The sequence below is a fragment of the Macrobrachium nipponense genome, chromosome 44 (assembly GCF_015104395.2).
Source record: "Macrobrachium nipponense isolate FS-2020 chromosome 44, ASM1510439v2, whole genome shotgun sequence".
In the NCBI taxonomy this organism is placed as follows: domain Eukaryota; kingdom Metazoa; phylum Arthropoda; class Malacostraca; order Decapoda; family Palaemonidae; genus Macrobrachium; species Macrobrachium nipponense.
Window position 1 is genome coordinate 29,410,289 of NC_087221.1, and position 13,919 is coordinate 29,424,207.

A 13,919-nucleotide genomic window follows, 5' to 3' on the forward strand; every position below is an offset into this window, starting at 1 on the left:
CTCTCTCTGTCTTTTAAGGAGAATTCATTTTTAGTCCAGTCTTCAATAATTATTCAATGAAACAATTTGCCTGATGATTACTCTCCCCTCTTCTTTCTTTCTCTATATTAATAAATAAATGAAATAAATAAAATAAATGCTATCCAAAGTCGGTCAATTTCCCAGTCTAAGCATGCCTCCTTTTCCATTTATTTACTGCTGCAGGGGAGGACGTCAAGACGCTGTGCAACAGCACGTATTTGGAAGCCCACTTTCTCGTAGAGCGACGATCTGCGCCAGGAGAACCATATGTTGCTGTTCATTTGGAGACTATAACGAATACTACTAGCAGAGGACAGATAACCTATCAAAATTTATACAACACCTCAGTCTAGCCATGATTGGGTGACAAACTTGTTAGCGTGTAATAGGGGTGCTGTAGCAGTGATATCGTTATCACTGAACAAAGTGATATATTAAATCACACGATTATTACTGGACTGAGTGATTGATTGGCTGTTACTGGCATTGCAACATCTCAGTCATTACTGTCATTGATAACGTTTAAAATTCTGTATGTCTTCATAATGATAAATTGTTAATTGTCTGTTTGAAACACTAAAGGTGGTGGTGTTCCTCTCTTAACGTGAATTCCATTAATCTGCTTTCGGGCTGTTTTAGTGTATAAGAGGTTGGAGGAGGCAAACTTGTAATAAGTATTAATCATCATAGATGATAAACATTATCTTTAATGCAGTGGTTGTTACTTTAGCATCACATTTCCCCAAACGATATATCATTATTTTCCCAGTTACGGAAAGCAACGCGTAAATTGTAAAAAATTCAGATTGTTTTCCTTCAGATACCACCGAGGAAACATTTACGAAGTTGCCAGGAGTGGCTTGTAACCGTAAATGTGTGGGCCTGGATTTCGTTTCCTTACATGGTATATGTGATATCACCAAGACTGAAGGGTTTCCCCAGTGGAAAAATACGTTAAAATTCTTCAGGATTTCTTACTCCCTTCACTTCACCAGCGGAATTATCCCTTTCCACCTAGTCCTGTCATTTTCATTCATGACGGCTGCCCCATCCATACGGCCAGAATAGTCCAGGAATGGTTTCTAGATCGAGAGGATTTGAATTGGTTGACTGGCCAAATAAGGGTGCAGACATGAATCCCATAGATCCCGAGAAAGATAAAGTCGATTTATTAAATATTGAACAATTCACAGGTGCCCCGAGAGAAGCCGAAGTGCAGTGGAAAAATCACTGAATTTCTAATCAGTTTTCTCCCATGTATACATAAAAAAAAAAAAAAAATCATTTTTGTTCCCGTTATTTTTATGCTCATCCATTTCGTATGAAGTAGCTACTGTCGCATATCTTATGTAATATAAGCATTAAGTAGGTTAGGAGATTAATTACGTTTGCTTTATGTCTATTACAATAATTAGAATCATAATTACCTGACTTGTTATCGAATTACAGTTACAACTTCAATTACAAGATGGGGAACAATATCAAATACAATACAATTTTAATATTTCAAAATTGTAATCACAGCTACAAATACATATATAAAACGTATTACTCAATTACATTTCGCACACCTATTTAATTTTAAGAAATGCAGATAGTTGCAAAGACTTTATACTTGAGTTTGGTTCCTTTTACAGTCAATTTCTGCAACAATTGTAATTTGTAACCTTATGATAGCCTTTAGTACAAATATACAAAACAAACATATCTAAAATATTTTAGACCTGTAGAAATTATCGTTAGCATCCTATGATTTGCCTATGTAAATTTTTAGTATGTTTATTGTGGTGAAAATTATTATGCTGATTATAAGAAAATGATACTGAAATACAAAACTCAAATACTGGAAAAAAATTTCACAAAACTTTTTGCACAAAAAAAGGAAATAAATGGAATAAAATATTTTTTTAGAATTGGTAGCTGGCTTGTTAAGATTCTCCCTTAATAATATAATAAATGAATTGGGAAGCGACTCAAAACATCTCTCCATTGCATTTGGTCAAGATGAGTTCTCGAAAAGTAAGAGGGAGGCTGCTCTAGGATAAACAATCTCAAATAAAGTTTTCAGTTACAATTACAATAACAATTACCATTAATTATAAATAAAAAACAAATGGAATTACAGTTAACTTCAAAACGTGTAATTAAAAACATATCAGATAAATGACAATAACACCAAGCCTGAATAAAAGGTAAGGTTTATTTGTAATTGGTAAAGCTCTCTTACTGTGGGTTTCACAGACAGTGCAGTCACGTTTTTGGTCAATAACACTGTAATGAAGACTGGTATCAGTACGAGATTTTGCTGTAATTTTTCGGTATAATCAAGGCTTTAACTCTATTGGATGTCGGTAAAAAATGCTCAATTTTTATTTGTAACACATAGAGTAACTATAACCAGTTACTATTTCAAACCAATCTGTAGGCAATTGGCGGCTCTCTCTTGCTAAAAAAAAAAAAAAAAAAAAAAAAAAAGTTAAAAAGTTGCGTGACAAACGGATTTCTGCTACCATGCTGACAGCTATGTCCTAGGCGGCCATCTCTTCTTCACCTTCGTAATGCAAGCATATGGCTGATGCCCTGAGTCCAAATGAAGCTTGCGAAGGAGGTAACTAACACAAGTATAACAGTAGATTTACCATCAATCACAGTTGTCTATCGTTCTACTACTCCACCATACATGCAGATATCTCTTACTCCAATAATTATAATCATTTACTCATAACCCAAGTCAATAGTCACTAAAGAAAGAAAAAATTTTTGATCTTAAGACAAAAATAGTAATAGCTACTACTACTGCTGCTGCTGCTAATAATAATAGTTAAAAAATGCTATATTACAGGTTATGATTATTAATAATTAATTAATATGTTTCCCTTGTTTCAACGTAGACCAAAAGTAATATATCCATTGCCTAAGGTAAGGTAGTACGGTACGGAATTTGCACATTTTTTCCGTACCTGAACTGTACCGTACCGTACTTCGGTAAAATTGTCGTTGCGTAATTCCGTACCGTACACATAGGCTATAAAATATCAAACCGTACCGTACCGTACCGTAATGCCAGCCTTGCTGGCAGGTAACAACAGCGTGAATCGTTATATATATATACAACATTTTAAATTATTATTATTAGATTAGATAGATAGATAGATACAAAAAAAAAAATCGTGCAAAATATACTTAAACTAGTAACATTCAGAGAGAGAGAGAGAGAGAGAAGGGAGGGGGAGGAGAGGTGAGGGAAGTCTCTCAAGACGGTGTACCAGGTAAACCTGTGTCCAACTGTACTGTCACGCACAATAGTTCGTTCCCTCCGCTGATCCAGAGTGAACACGAATCCGCGACTATGAAACCCCGGAGCAGTTGAGCAAGTAAACCTAACGGAGCATCCAAATAGATGTTGCGCCGTCAGGACAAGGAAGGAGGAGTGGGCAGCAGATAGTTTCTTGAGCATAGAGTAAAGTATCCATAATCTATTAACGTTAATTAAGAGAGTGGTCGTAAACATTTTTGTTGTTTGACGATACTGGGTTTGAGTGTAAAATGTGCATTTAAGGAAATATGCGAAATAAATATGAGACTAAAAGTGCTTAGGAACTCAGTATTTATGAAATGGCATTTCCTATAGATTATTAAATCTTATATACTGACATGACTGTCCACGAGATCGATACAAAACTTTCACCAAGTGTTAACGGTGGTGTTCTGTAAGCAGCAAGCCACCTCTATATATATATATATGATATATATATATATATATATATATATAATATATATATATATATATATTATATATATATATATAGATACATATCTATATATATATATATATATTATATATATATATATATATATATATAGAACATCTATTTCAGCAAATTAGCAAAATTTTCAGTTCACTTACTTTATTGAGGTAGCAACCATACACACAGATACATGTCTATATACTTATACAATTCATGATTGGGCCAACCTCCATAGAGAAAGCGGGCGATGTGGGCAATCACAAAAAAATTTGTGCTATATATAATTTTCTTTATTTACTAAATTTTAGTAATTAAAACAACATGAAAAATATTAGGATACTTTCACCAATATAACAGGTTCATATTTGGTGGAAAAGAGAAAGACAGAACCACAGAATATAACAAGACAAAGATGAGTAGAGAGAAAGAGAGAGAGATAACTTATTAAGTTCTTTTCTAGATTATGGTGTGAAGAAGCCCTCGTGTTCTTATTTTCTTCCTAGCACCAGGTCAGTTGCAAAATACGAGTCATTATCCATTTTACTATATTTCTTTAGTAAGGATATTTTCATCCTTGTTTTTCAAGATGCATTGTAATAGAAAATAACTTAACTCAATTCCCTGTAGTTATCGCCAATTCTAACGTGTAAAAGAGTTAATATGTTTTTGTAGGAATGTAAACTTTTCTCTCCTGTAAAGTCAACTGCCATAGTCCTTGCCGTTTCCCATGACCATTTCCTGTCTTAGGGAGGGTTAGGAGCCACTAGCTTCTACCTTTGCATTGGAGAGTTAAGTTGCCTAGTATATGGCCATTCCGTAGGCTGCAGCTTTTAGCTCCACTAATTCTATCAGGGCTTATTTCTTCTACCTTTTGGACCCCCTTTTAATAATAATCTAGCCTTAGTTTCTTAACTGCTGTGCTCTTATTCTGTCTCAACTTTATTACCTTAATCTGTTTTCCTTCTTTTCTTGGAATGAAGCGCGTTTTGTAATTCCCTTTATTTCAAAATAACAAAATAAAAAGTAGTGATATTTACAAAGCCTTCTATGTTTTAAAATTTAAGGCTTATATCCAGTTTGACTAAATGTTAAACTAAAAAACCATCACATTTTTCCGACAATTTTGGCAGAGAAATTTGAACCAATATCACTTTTTTTTTCATTTAATTTTGTGATACTATAAATATTACTTTTCACTTTAAACCTATGAAATATGCATGATCTTCCAAAACATTAGCATTAACTGGTAATCGAGTAAAAGGAACATAACTAAAAAACACGTGAGCTAGTGTCAATATTTTATCATTATTATTTTTTATGATACTATACAATGAGTAGGATGTCCAACCTCCATCTGCATCTGTGACCTCACACAGACGATCAGGTATGGAATCTACAGTTTATATTATGTAACAGAAGTGTGGGTTATGTATTTGATTTCCCTGGAACGTGTTTTACGCAGATATTTTTTTTTTCTTTATCAAGCACGCTTCTACAATACATTTTTCTTAACCTTTACCTGTTTCATGTCGTTTCATTGTTGTATTTATTATTTGACGACATTATTGACTCTGTAATTGTTTTTAAATAGTATTTAATTGCTGTCATTATCGTCCGTATTAAACAGTATTATTTACATTTGTGTTATAAGGATACGTTCACACCAAATGCGTTGCCTATAGAAATGGGGCTGTTAGGATTTTCTGCTTTATTTCTATATTGATTTCAATTTACGAATCAAGTTATTCTCAAATAAAATTGTACTCCTTTATACCTGATTTTCACTTTTATATAGGACAAAATTTAGTATAATTAAATTCGTTTTTACCTTTTCTTTGTATGCATATGATATAAATCTAAAATCTTAAACTTACCTATAGTTTTTGAAAATCATTATGGTTGAGTAGTTGATTATTATATATAATATATAATATTTCTCTTGATGTCTCGGCTAATTCATTTAGAATGATATCTTTTAGTTATTTGGTTAAATCCAATAACAATAAAACGTAGCTTAGAAAAATGGTCATTTTTTGCTCAGTTCCAATTGCCCGCCTGTAGTTAGTATTGTTTTTCTTGTAGACAAAAAGGTAAATAAAGGAAAATCCCTAAAATATATTTTAATAGATAAGACGATAAGAGACCAAACAAAAAAGATACGTACTGGCAAAATAAGATCCCGTTAAAAAGAGAGAGCGAGAGAGAGGTGAGATCGAAGAGGATTGAGATTTGAGAGAGAGAGAAGAGAAGATAAGAGAGAGAGAGACGAGGAGAGAGAGACGGAGAGAGTAAGAGAGCTGCAGAAATTTATAACACCTAGAAACAAGGCATGATTGGAAATCTTTCAGAATGTTTCTTGTATATTTTTGATTAAATCGAAATATCTCTTGTGAAATATTGAAAATCAAGGAAAAAGAGAGGGATATAGAGGAGAGTATATGAATTGGGTACTCCAGTTTGAAGAAAATGTGGCCTTACTTGGCCTGCCTTGGCAGCAGCTGTTGTGTGACGTTATTGTCTAGATGTTGTCTGAAATACGGAGAGAAGTCTAACGCAAGGATAGTCATGTTGTTTATAGGCTGCCTATTCACTGGTGAGGTTCCTCCTAATACTGATGATGGAGGTGAACAGGCCAAGGAAATGGAATTGAACGAGAGAATTTCGGCCTTGCGAGACACCACACAGTACCAGAGAGAGCAGCAATGAACTTGGACAGGATCATTTTTCAGCTGCAACAGAGGCTTGACTACAATGAAGACATTCAGAAGGCGGGCGGAAAGGAAGAAAGCACTCGTGTGATCCAGATAACTCAGGGGGTGTGCAACAACAGGCCTGACAAGAAAGGGCCCACTTATTCAAAGGTGAGACATTGTTTCTGAAGGAGAACGATCAAGTGAAGAAGGAGAAGGAGGACGTGCAGATATAGACCGAAGAAAGCGGCGCAGATGGCGAGGCTCGTCCAGGAACGAAAAGCACTAATCCGACAGGAAAGACGCCGAGGTCAGGTTCCAGCTCCTGCAGAAGGAAGTGGAAGATCTCACGAAGGAAACGTGTGTACTACATTGTGAAGTTCAGGTTGCGAAACTGAAGAGAAACGAGCTGAGGTGCCTTCTAGAGGAAGGGAATCATCGCTTCAAGTCGCTGGATAGGAACACCGGTGTCCAGGGCGAACGGAACGACCAGTTGGAAGATGAGGTTCGACAGCTGCGAGGAGCGAAGGAGAAATCGGTTTGCCAGCTCAAGAACCGCCAGGGAAATTACAGATGCCTGGAAAATGAAGGAGCAGCTGTCCATGTTCAAGGAATGCGCGACCAAGTCTAAGCTGGCCTTGCGAAGAGGGCTCAGATGTCAAAAATTTGTTGTATGGAAAGTTTTTTTTTTTTTTTTTTTTTTTAATCAATAAAGTTTATTTACAAACTGCGATTTTCATTTACACATTATTTTTTTGCAGCAAATTTTGTTATTTACATAATAATTCGAGTTTAACTCGAATTTAAAGGACTTCTTTCATAAATCCATGTGTTAGAATTGATTTTAGTTTGCAATGGATTTTAGGAGTGAACTGCAATACTTTATTTTATATGGAAGGTTTGATGTTTATATGTAATAAGTTTGCTTTGTTAATCGTTGAAGGATATGAAAGTTAGAGGAAAATAAGTATAAATGTTTTGTAAGAGTTTTATTGATTCCTGAAAGGGAAGGCAAATGTAAGGATTGGTGGAGTGCCAGGATTCGAAGCAGAAGATACAGAGAAGATTGGTGGAGTGCAGGAAAAGAAGCGGATTCAGAGAAGATTGGTGGAGTGTCAGGAGAAGCAAACGATTAAGAGAAGATTGGTGGAGTGCCAGGAGAAGCAGAGGATTGAGAGAAGATTGGTGGAGTGCCAGGAGAAGCAGAGGATTCAGAGAAGATTCAGGGAGGGGCGTCAGAAGAAGAAGCAGAGTATTCAGATAAGATTTGTGGAGTGCCAGGATAAGAAGAGAGGATTCAGAGACGCCCCTGGAGAATTGAAAGGATTCAGTGGCATATTCTGGTTCTAAGGTTAAACAGAGGTGTTACTCTCTTAAGGGACGGCGGGCGAGGCCCGCCAGGCGTCCCGGGACGGGCGGGCAAGGCCCGCCAGGCGTCCCGGGACGGGCGGGCAAGGCCCGCCAAGCGTCCCGGGACGGGCGGGCCTCCGCCAGCCAGGCGTCACGGGAACCGGCGGGCCTCCGCCCGCCAGGCGTCCCGGGGACCGGCGGGCCTCCGCCCACCAGGCGTCCCGGGGACGGGGGCTTCGCCCGCCAGGCGTCCCGACCCGGCGGGCCCGCCCGCCAGGCCGTCCCGGGGACCGGCGGCCTCCGCCGCCAGCCGTCCCGGGGACGGGCGGGCCTCGCCCCCCCCTGCCAGGCGGGTCCCGGGGACGGGCGGGCCTCCGCCGCCAGGCGTTCCGGGGACCCGGCGGGCCTCCGCCCGCCAGGCGTCCCGGGGGACGGCGGGCCTCCGCCCGCCAGGCGTCCCGGGGACGGGCGGGGCCTCCGCCCGCCCAGGCGTCCCGGGGACCGGGCGGACCCTCCGGGCCCCCACCAGGCCGTCCGGGGACGGGGGGCCTCAGCCAGCCAGGCGTCCCGGGGGAGGCCGGCGGGCCTCCGCCCGCCAGGCGCCCCGGGGGAAGGGGGGCCTCCCGGGGCCCGCCGGGCGCCCGGGCCGGGGACCGGCTGGGCCTCCGCCGCCAGGCGCCAACCCCGGTCCCCGTGACGGGTCGGGGAAACCTCCGCCCGCCCAGCGTCCCCGGGGGACGGCGGGCCTCGCCGCCAGGCGTCCCGGGGGACCGGCGGGCCTCCGCCCGCCAGGGCGTCCCCGGGGACCGGCGGGCCTCCGCCCGCCAGGGCGCGTCCCCGGGGACGGCGGGCCTCGCCCGCCAGGCGTCCCCGGAAGGGGGACGGCGGGCCTCCGCCCGCCCGGCCAGGGTCCCGGGGACGGCGGGCCTCCGCCCGCCAGGCGTCCGGGGACCGGCGGGGCCTCCGCCCGCCAGGGTCCCCGGGGACGGCGGGCCTCCGCCCGCAGGCGTCCCGGGGACGGGGGGCCTCCGCACGCCAGGCGTCCCGGGGACCGGGGCGGAACCTCCGGCCACCAGGGCCCCGTCCCGGGGACCGGGCGGCCGCATCCGGGCCAGGGCGTCCCGGGGACGGGCGGGCCTCCGCCCGCCGGGCATCCCGGGGACCGGCGGGCCTTCCCGGGGCCCCGCCGGGCGTCCCGGGGAACCTGGCGGGCCTCCTGCCCGCCGCCGGGCAATCCCCGGGTACCCGGCGGGCCTCCTCCCGGGGGCCAGGCCGGGTCCCCGGGGGACCGGCGGCCTCCGCCCGCCAGGCGTCTTCCCCGGGGAACGGCGGGCTTCCGCCGCCGGCGTCCCCGGGGGAACGGCGGGCCCTCCGCCCGCCAGGCGTCCCGGGGACCGGGGAAAGGGCGGGCCCTTCCGCCCGCAGCGTCCCGGGGACCGGCGGCCTCCGCCCGAGCCAGGCGTCCCGGGCGGGGACCGGGGCGGGGCGGGGCCCCTCCGCCCGCCAGGCCGTCCCGGGGACCGGCGGGCCTTCCGCCCGCAGGCGTCCCGGGACGGGCGGGCCTGCGCCCAGGCGTCCGACCCGGGCGGGCCTCCGCCCGGCCAGGCGTCCCGGGGAGGGCGGCCTCCGCCCCCCCAGGCGTCCCGGGGAACGCGGGCCTTCCAGGCGTGGGTCGTCCCGGGGGAGGCGGGCCTACCGGCGGGCCTCCCGGGGGACCCGGGGGCCAGGGCGCCCGCCCGGGCGTCCCGGGGTGGACCACCCGGCCGGCCCTCCGCCCGCCAGGCGGTGGGGGAACGCGGGCCTCCGCCCGCAGGCGTCCCCGGGGACCGGCGGGGGCCTCCGCCCGCCGGGTCCCCGGGGGACCCGGCGGGGCCTCCGCCCAGGCCAGGCGTCCCGGGGACCGGCGGGCCTCCGCCCGCCAGGGTCCGGGGGACCGGCGGGCCTCCGCCCGCCCGGCGTCCCGGGGACGGCGGGGCCCTCGCCCGCCAGGCCGTCCCCAGGGGAACGGCGGGCCTCCGCCCGCCCAGGCGTCCAGGGGGACCCGGCGGGCCTCCCCCGCCAGGCCGTCCACCGGGGACGGCGGGCCTCCGCCCGCCAGGTCCCGGACCGGCGGGCCTCCGCCCGCCAGGCGTCCCGGGGACCGGCGGCCCCTGCCCGCCAGGCGTCCGGGGAACGGGCGGGCCTCCGCCCGCCAGGCGTACCGGGGGAACGGCGGGCCTCCGCCGCCAGGCTACCGGGGACGGGGGGGGCTCGCCCGCCAAGGCGTCCCGGTGACTGGCGGGCCTCCGCCCGCCAGGCGTCCCGGGGACGGGCGGGCCTCCGCCCGCCAGGGTCCCGGGGACCGGCGGGCCTCCGCCCGGCCAGGCGTCCCTCCGCCGCCAGGGGCGTCCCCGGGGGAACCCGGCGGACCCTCCGCCCGCCAGTCCCTGGGACCGGCGGGCCTCCGCCCGCCAGGCTCCCGACGTCCCGGGACCGGCGGGGCCTCCGCCCGCCAGGGCGTCCAGGGGTGACCGGCGGGTTCCTCCGCCCCCTTGCCCAGGCGTCCCTGGGGGGACGGGCGGGCCTCCGCCCCGCCAGGCGTCCCGACGGCTAGCCTCCGCCCGCCAGGCGTACCCGGGGATACGGGCGTGCCTCCGCCCGCCAAGGCGTCCCGGGGACGGGCGGGCCTCCGCCCGCCAGGTCGACACCGGCGGGCCCCCTCTCGCCCAGGCGTCTCGGGACGCGGGCGTCCCCCAGGGACTTGGCGGGCCTCCGCCCGCCAGGCGTTCCGGGGACGGGCTGGGCTTCCGCCCGCCAGGCGGTCCCGAAACAGGATAAGAAGCACAGCAGTTAAGAAACTAAGGCTAGATTATTAAAAGGGGGTCCAAAAGGTAGAAGAAATAAGCCCTGATAGAATTAGTGGAGCTAAAAGCTGCAGCCTACGAATGGCCATATACTAGGCAACTTAACTCTCCAATGCAAAGGTAGAGCTAGTGGCTCCTAACCCTCCCTAAGACAGGAAATGGTCAGGAAACGGCAAGGACTATGGCAGTTGACTTTACAGGAGAGAAAAGTTACATTCCTACAAAAACATATTAACTCTTTTACACGTTAGAATTGGCTATAACTACAGGAATTGAGTTAAGTTATTTTCTATTACAATGCATCTTGAAAACAAGGATGAAAATATCCTTACTAAAGAAATATAGTAAAATGGATAATGACTCGTATTTTGCAACTGACCTGGTGCTAGGAAGAAAATAAGAACACGAGGCTTCTTCACACCATAATCTAGAAAAGAACTTAATAAGTTATCTCTCTCTCTTTCTACTCTACTCATCTTGTCTTGTTATATTCTGTGGTTCTGTCTTTCTCTTTTCCACCAAATATGAACCTGTTATATTGGTGAAAGTATCCTAATATTTCATGTTGTTTTAATTACTAAAATTAGTAAATAAAGAAAATTATATATAGGCACAAATTTTTTTGTCGTTATTGCCCACATCGCCCGCTTTCTCTATGGAGGTTGGCCCAATCATGAATTGTATAAGTATATAGACCATGTATCTGTGTGTATGGTTGCTACCTCAATAAAGTAAGTGAACTGAAAATTTTGCTAATTTGCTGAAATAGATGTTCTATATATATATATATATATATATATATATATATATATATATATATATATATATATATATATATATATATATATATATATATATATATATATATATATACATATATATAGAGGTGGCTTGCTGCTTACAGAACACCACCGTTAACACTTGGTGAAAGTTTTGTATCGATCTCGTGGACAGTCATGTCAGTATATAACATTTAATAATTTATAGGAAATGCCATTTCATAAATACTGAGTTCCTAAGCACTTTTAGTCTCATATTTATTTCGCATATTTCCTTAAATGCACATTTTACACTCAAACCCAGTATCGTCAACAACAAAATGTTTACGACCACTCTCTTAATTAACGTTAATAGATTATGGATACTTTACTCTATGCTCAAGAAAACTATCTGCTGCCCACTCCTCCTTCCTGTCCTGACGGCGCAACATCTATTGGATGCTCCGTTAGTTACTTGCTCAACTGCTCCGGGGTTTCATAGTCGCGGATTCGTGTTCACTCTGGATCAGCGGAGGGAACGAACTATTGTGCGTGACAGTACAGTTGGACACAGGTTTACCTGGTACACCGTCTTGAGAGACTTCCCTCACCTCTCCTCCCCCTCCCTTCTCTCTCTCTCTCTCTCTGAATGTTACTAGTTTAAGTATATTTTGCACGATTTTTTTTTGTATCTATCTATCTATCTAATCTAATAATAATAATTTAAAATGTTGTATATATATATAACGATTCACGCTGTTGTTACCTGCCAGCAAGGCTGGCATTACGGTACGGTACGGTACGGTTGATATTTATAGCCTATGTGTACGGTACGGAATTACGCAACGACAATTTTACCGAAGTACGGTACGGTACAGTTCAGGTACGGAAAAAATGTGCAAATTCCGTACCGTACTACTTACCTTAGGCAATGGATATATTACTTTTGGTCTTACGTTGAAAACAAGGGAAACAATATTAATTAATTATTAATAATCATAACCAGTAATATAGCATTTTTTAACTATTATTATTAGCAGCAGCAGCAGTAGTAGTAGCTATTACTATTTTTGTCTTAAGATCAAAAATTTTTTTCTTTCTTTAGTGACTATTGACTTGGGTTATGAGTAAATGATTATAATTATTGGAGTAAGAGATATCTGCATGTATGGTGGAGTAGTAGAACGATAGACACTGTGATTGATGGTAAATCTACTGTTATACTTGTGTTTAGTTACCTCCTTCGCAAGCTTCATTTGGACTCAGGGCATCAGCCATATGCTTGCATTACGAAGGTGAAGAAGAGATGGCCGCCTAGGAACATAGCTGTCGGCATGGTAGCAGAAATCCGTTTGTCACGCAACTTTTAACTTTTTTTTTTTTTTTTTTTTTTTTTTTTTTTTTTTTTTTTTTTTTTTTTTTTTTTTTTTTTTTTTTTTAGCAAGAGAGAGCCGCCAATTGCCTACAGATTGGTTTGAATAGGTAACTGGTTATGTTACTCTATGTGTTACAAATAAAAATTGAGCATTTTTACCGGACATCCAATAGAGTTAAAGCCTTGATTATACCGAAAAATTACAGCAAAATCTCGTACTGATACCAGTCTTCATTACAGTGTTATTGACCAAAAACGTGACTGCACTGTCTGTGAAACCCACAGTAAGAGAGCTTTACCAATTACAAATAAACCTTACCTTTTATTCAGGCTTGGTGTTATTGTCATTTATCTGATAATGTTTTTAATTACACGTTTTGAAGTTAAACTGTAATTCCATTTGTTTTTTATTTATAATTAAGTAATTGTTATTGTAATTGTAACTGAAAACTTTATTTGAGATTGTTATCCTAGAGCAGCCCTCTTACTTTTCGAGAACTCATCTTGACCAAATGCAATGGAGAGATGTTTTGAGTCGCTTCCCAATTCATTTATTATATTATTAAGGGAGAATCTTAACAAGCCAGCTACCAATTCTAAAAAAATATTTTATTCCATTTATTTCCTTTTTTTGTGCAAAAAGTTTTGTGAAATTTTTTTCCAGTATTTGAGTTTTGTATTTCAGTATCATTTCTTATAATCAGCATAATAATTTTCACCACAATAAACATACTAAAAATTTACATAGGCAAATCATAGGATGCTAACGATAATTTCTACAGGTCTAAAATATTTTAGATATGTTTGTTTTGTATTTGTACTAAAGGTATCATAAGTTACAAATTACAATTGTTGCAGAAATTGACTGTAAAAGGAAACCAAACTCAAGTATAAAGTCTTTGCAACTATCTGCATTTCTTAAAATTAAATAGGTGTGCGAAATGTAATTGAGTAATACGTTTATATATGTATTTGTAGCTGTGATTACAATTTTGAAATATTAAAATTGTATTGTATTTGATATTGTTCCCCATCTTGTAATTGAAGTTGTAACTGTAATTCGATAACAAGTCAGGTAATTATGATTCTAATTATTGTAATAGACATAAAGCAAACGTAATTAATCTCCTAAC

The 13,919-nt window shown here is 44.7% G+C and overlaps 1 protein-coding gene across 1 annotated transcript in view; it reads right to left on the bottom strand.

The window, feature by feature from the left end:
* Positions 1-11,328, bottom strand: part of LOC135203946 (basic proline-rich protein-like) — a 15,991-nt gene extending 4,663 nt beyond the window's left edge. Inside the window, exons 1-2 of the mRNA XM_064233876.1 lie at positions 11,293-11,328; positions 7,946-10,647 (exon numbers count right to left, since the gene is read on the bottom strand). Coding sequence (XP_064089946.1) covers positions 7,946-10,647; positions 11,293-11,328 — 2,738 coding nt within the window. The remainder of the gene's footprint in view (positions 1-7,945; positions 10,648-11,292) is intronic.
* Positions 11,329-13,919: the final 2,591 nt, after the last annotated feature.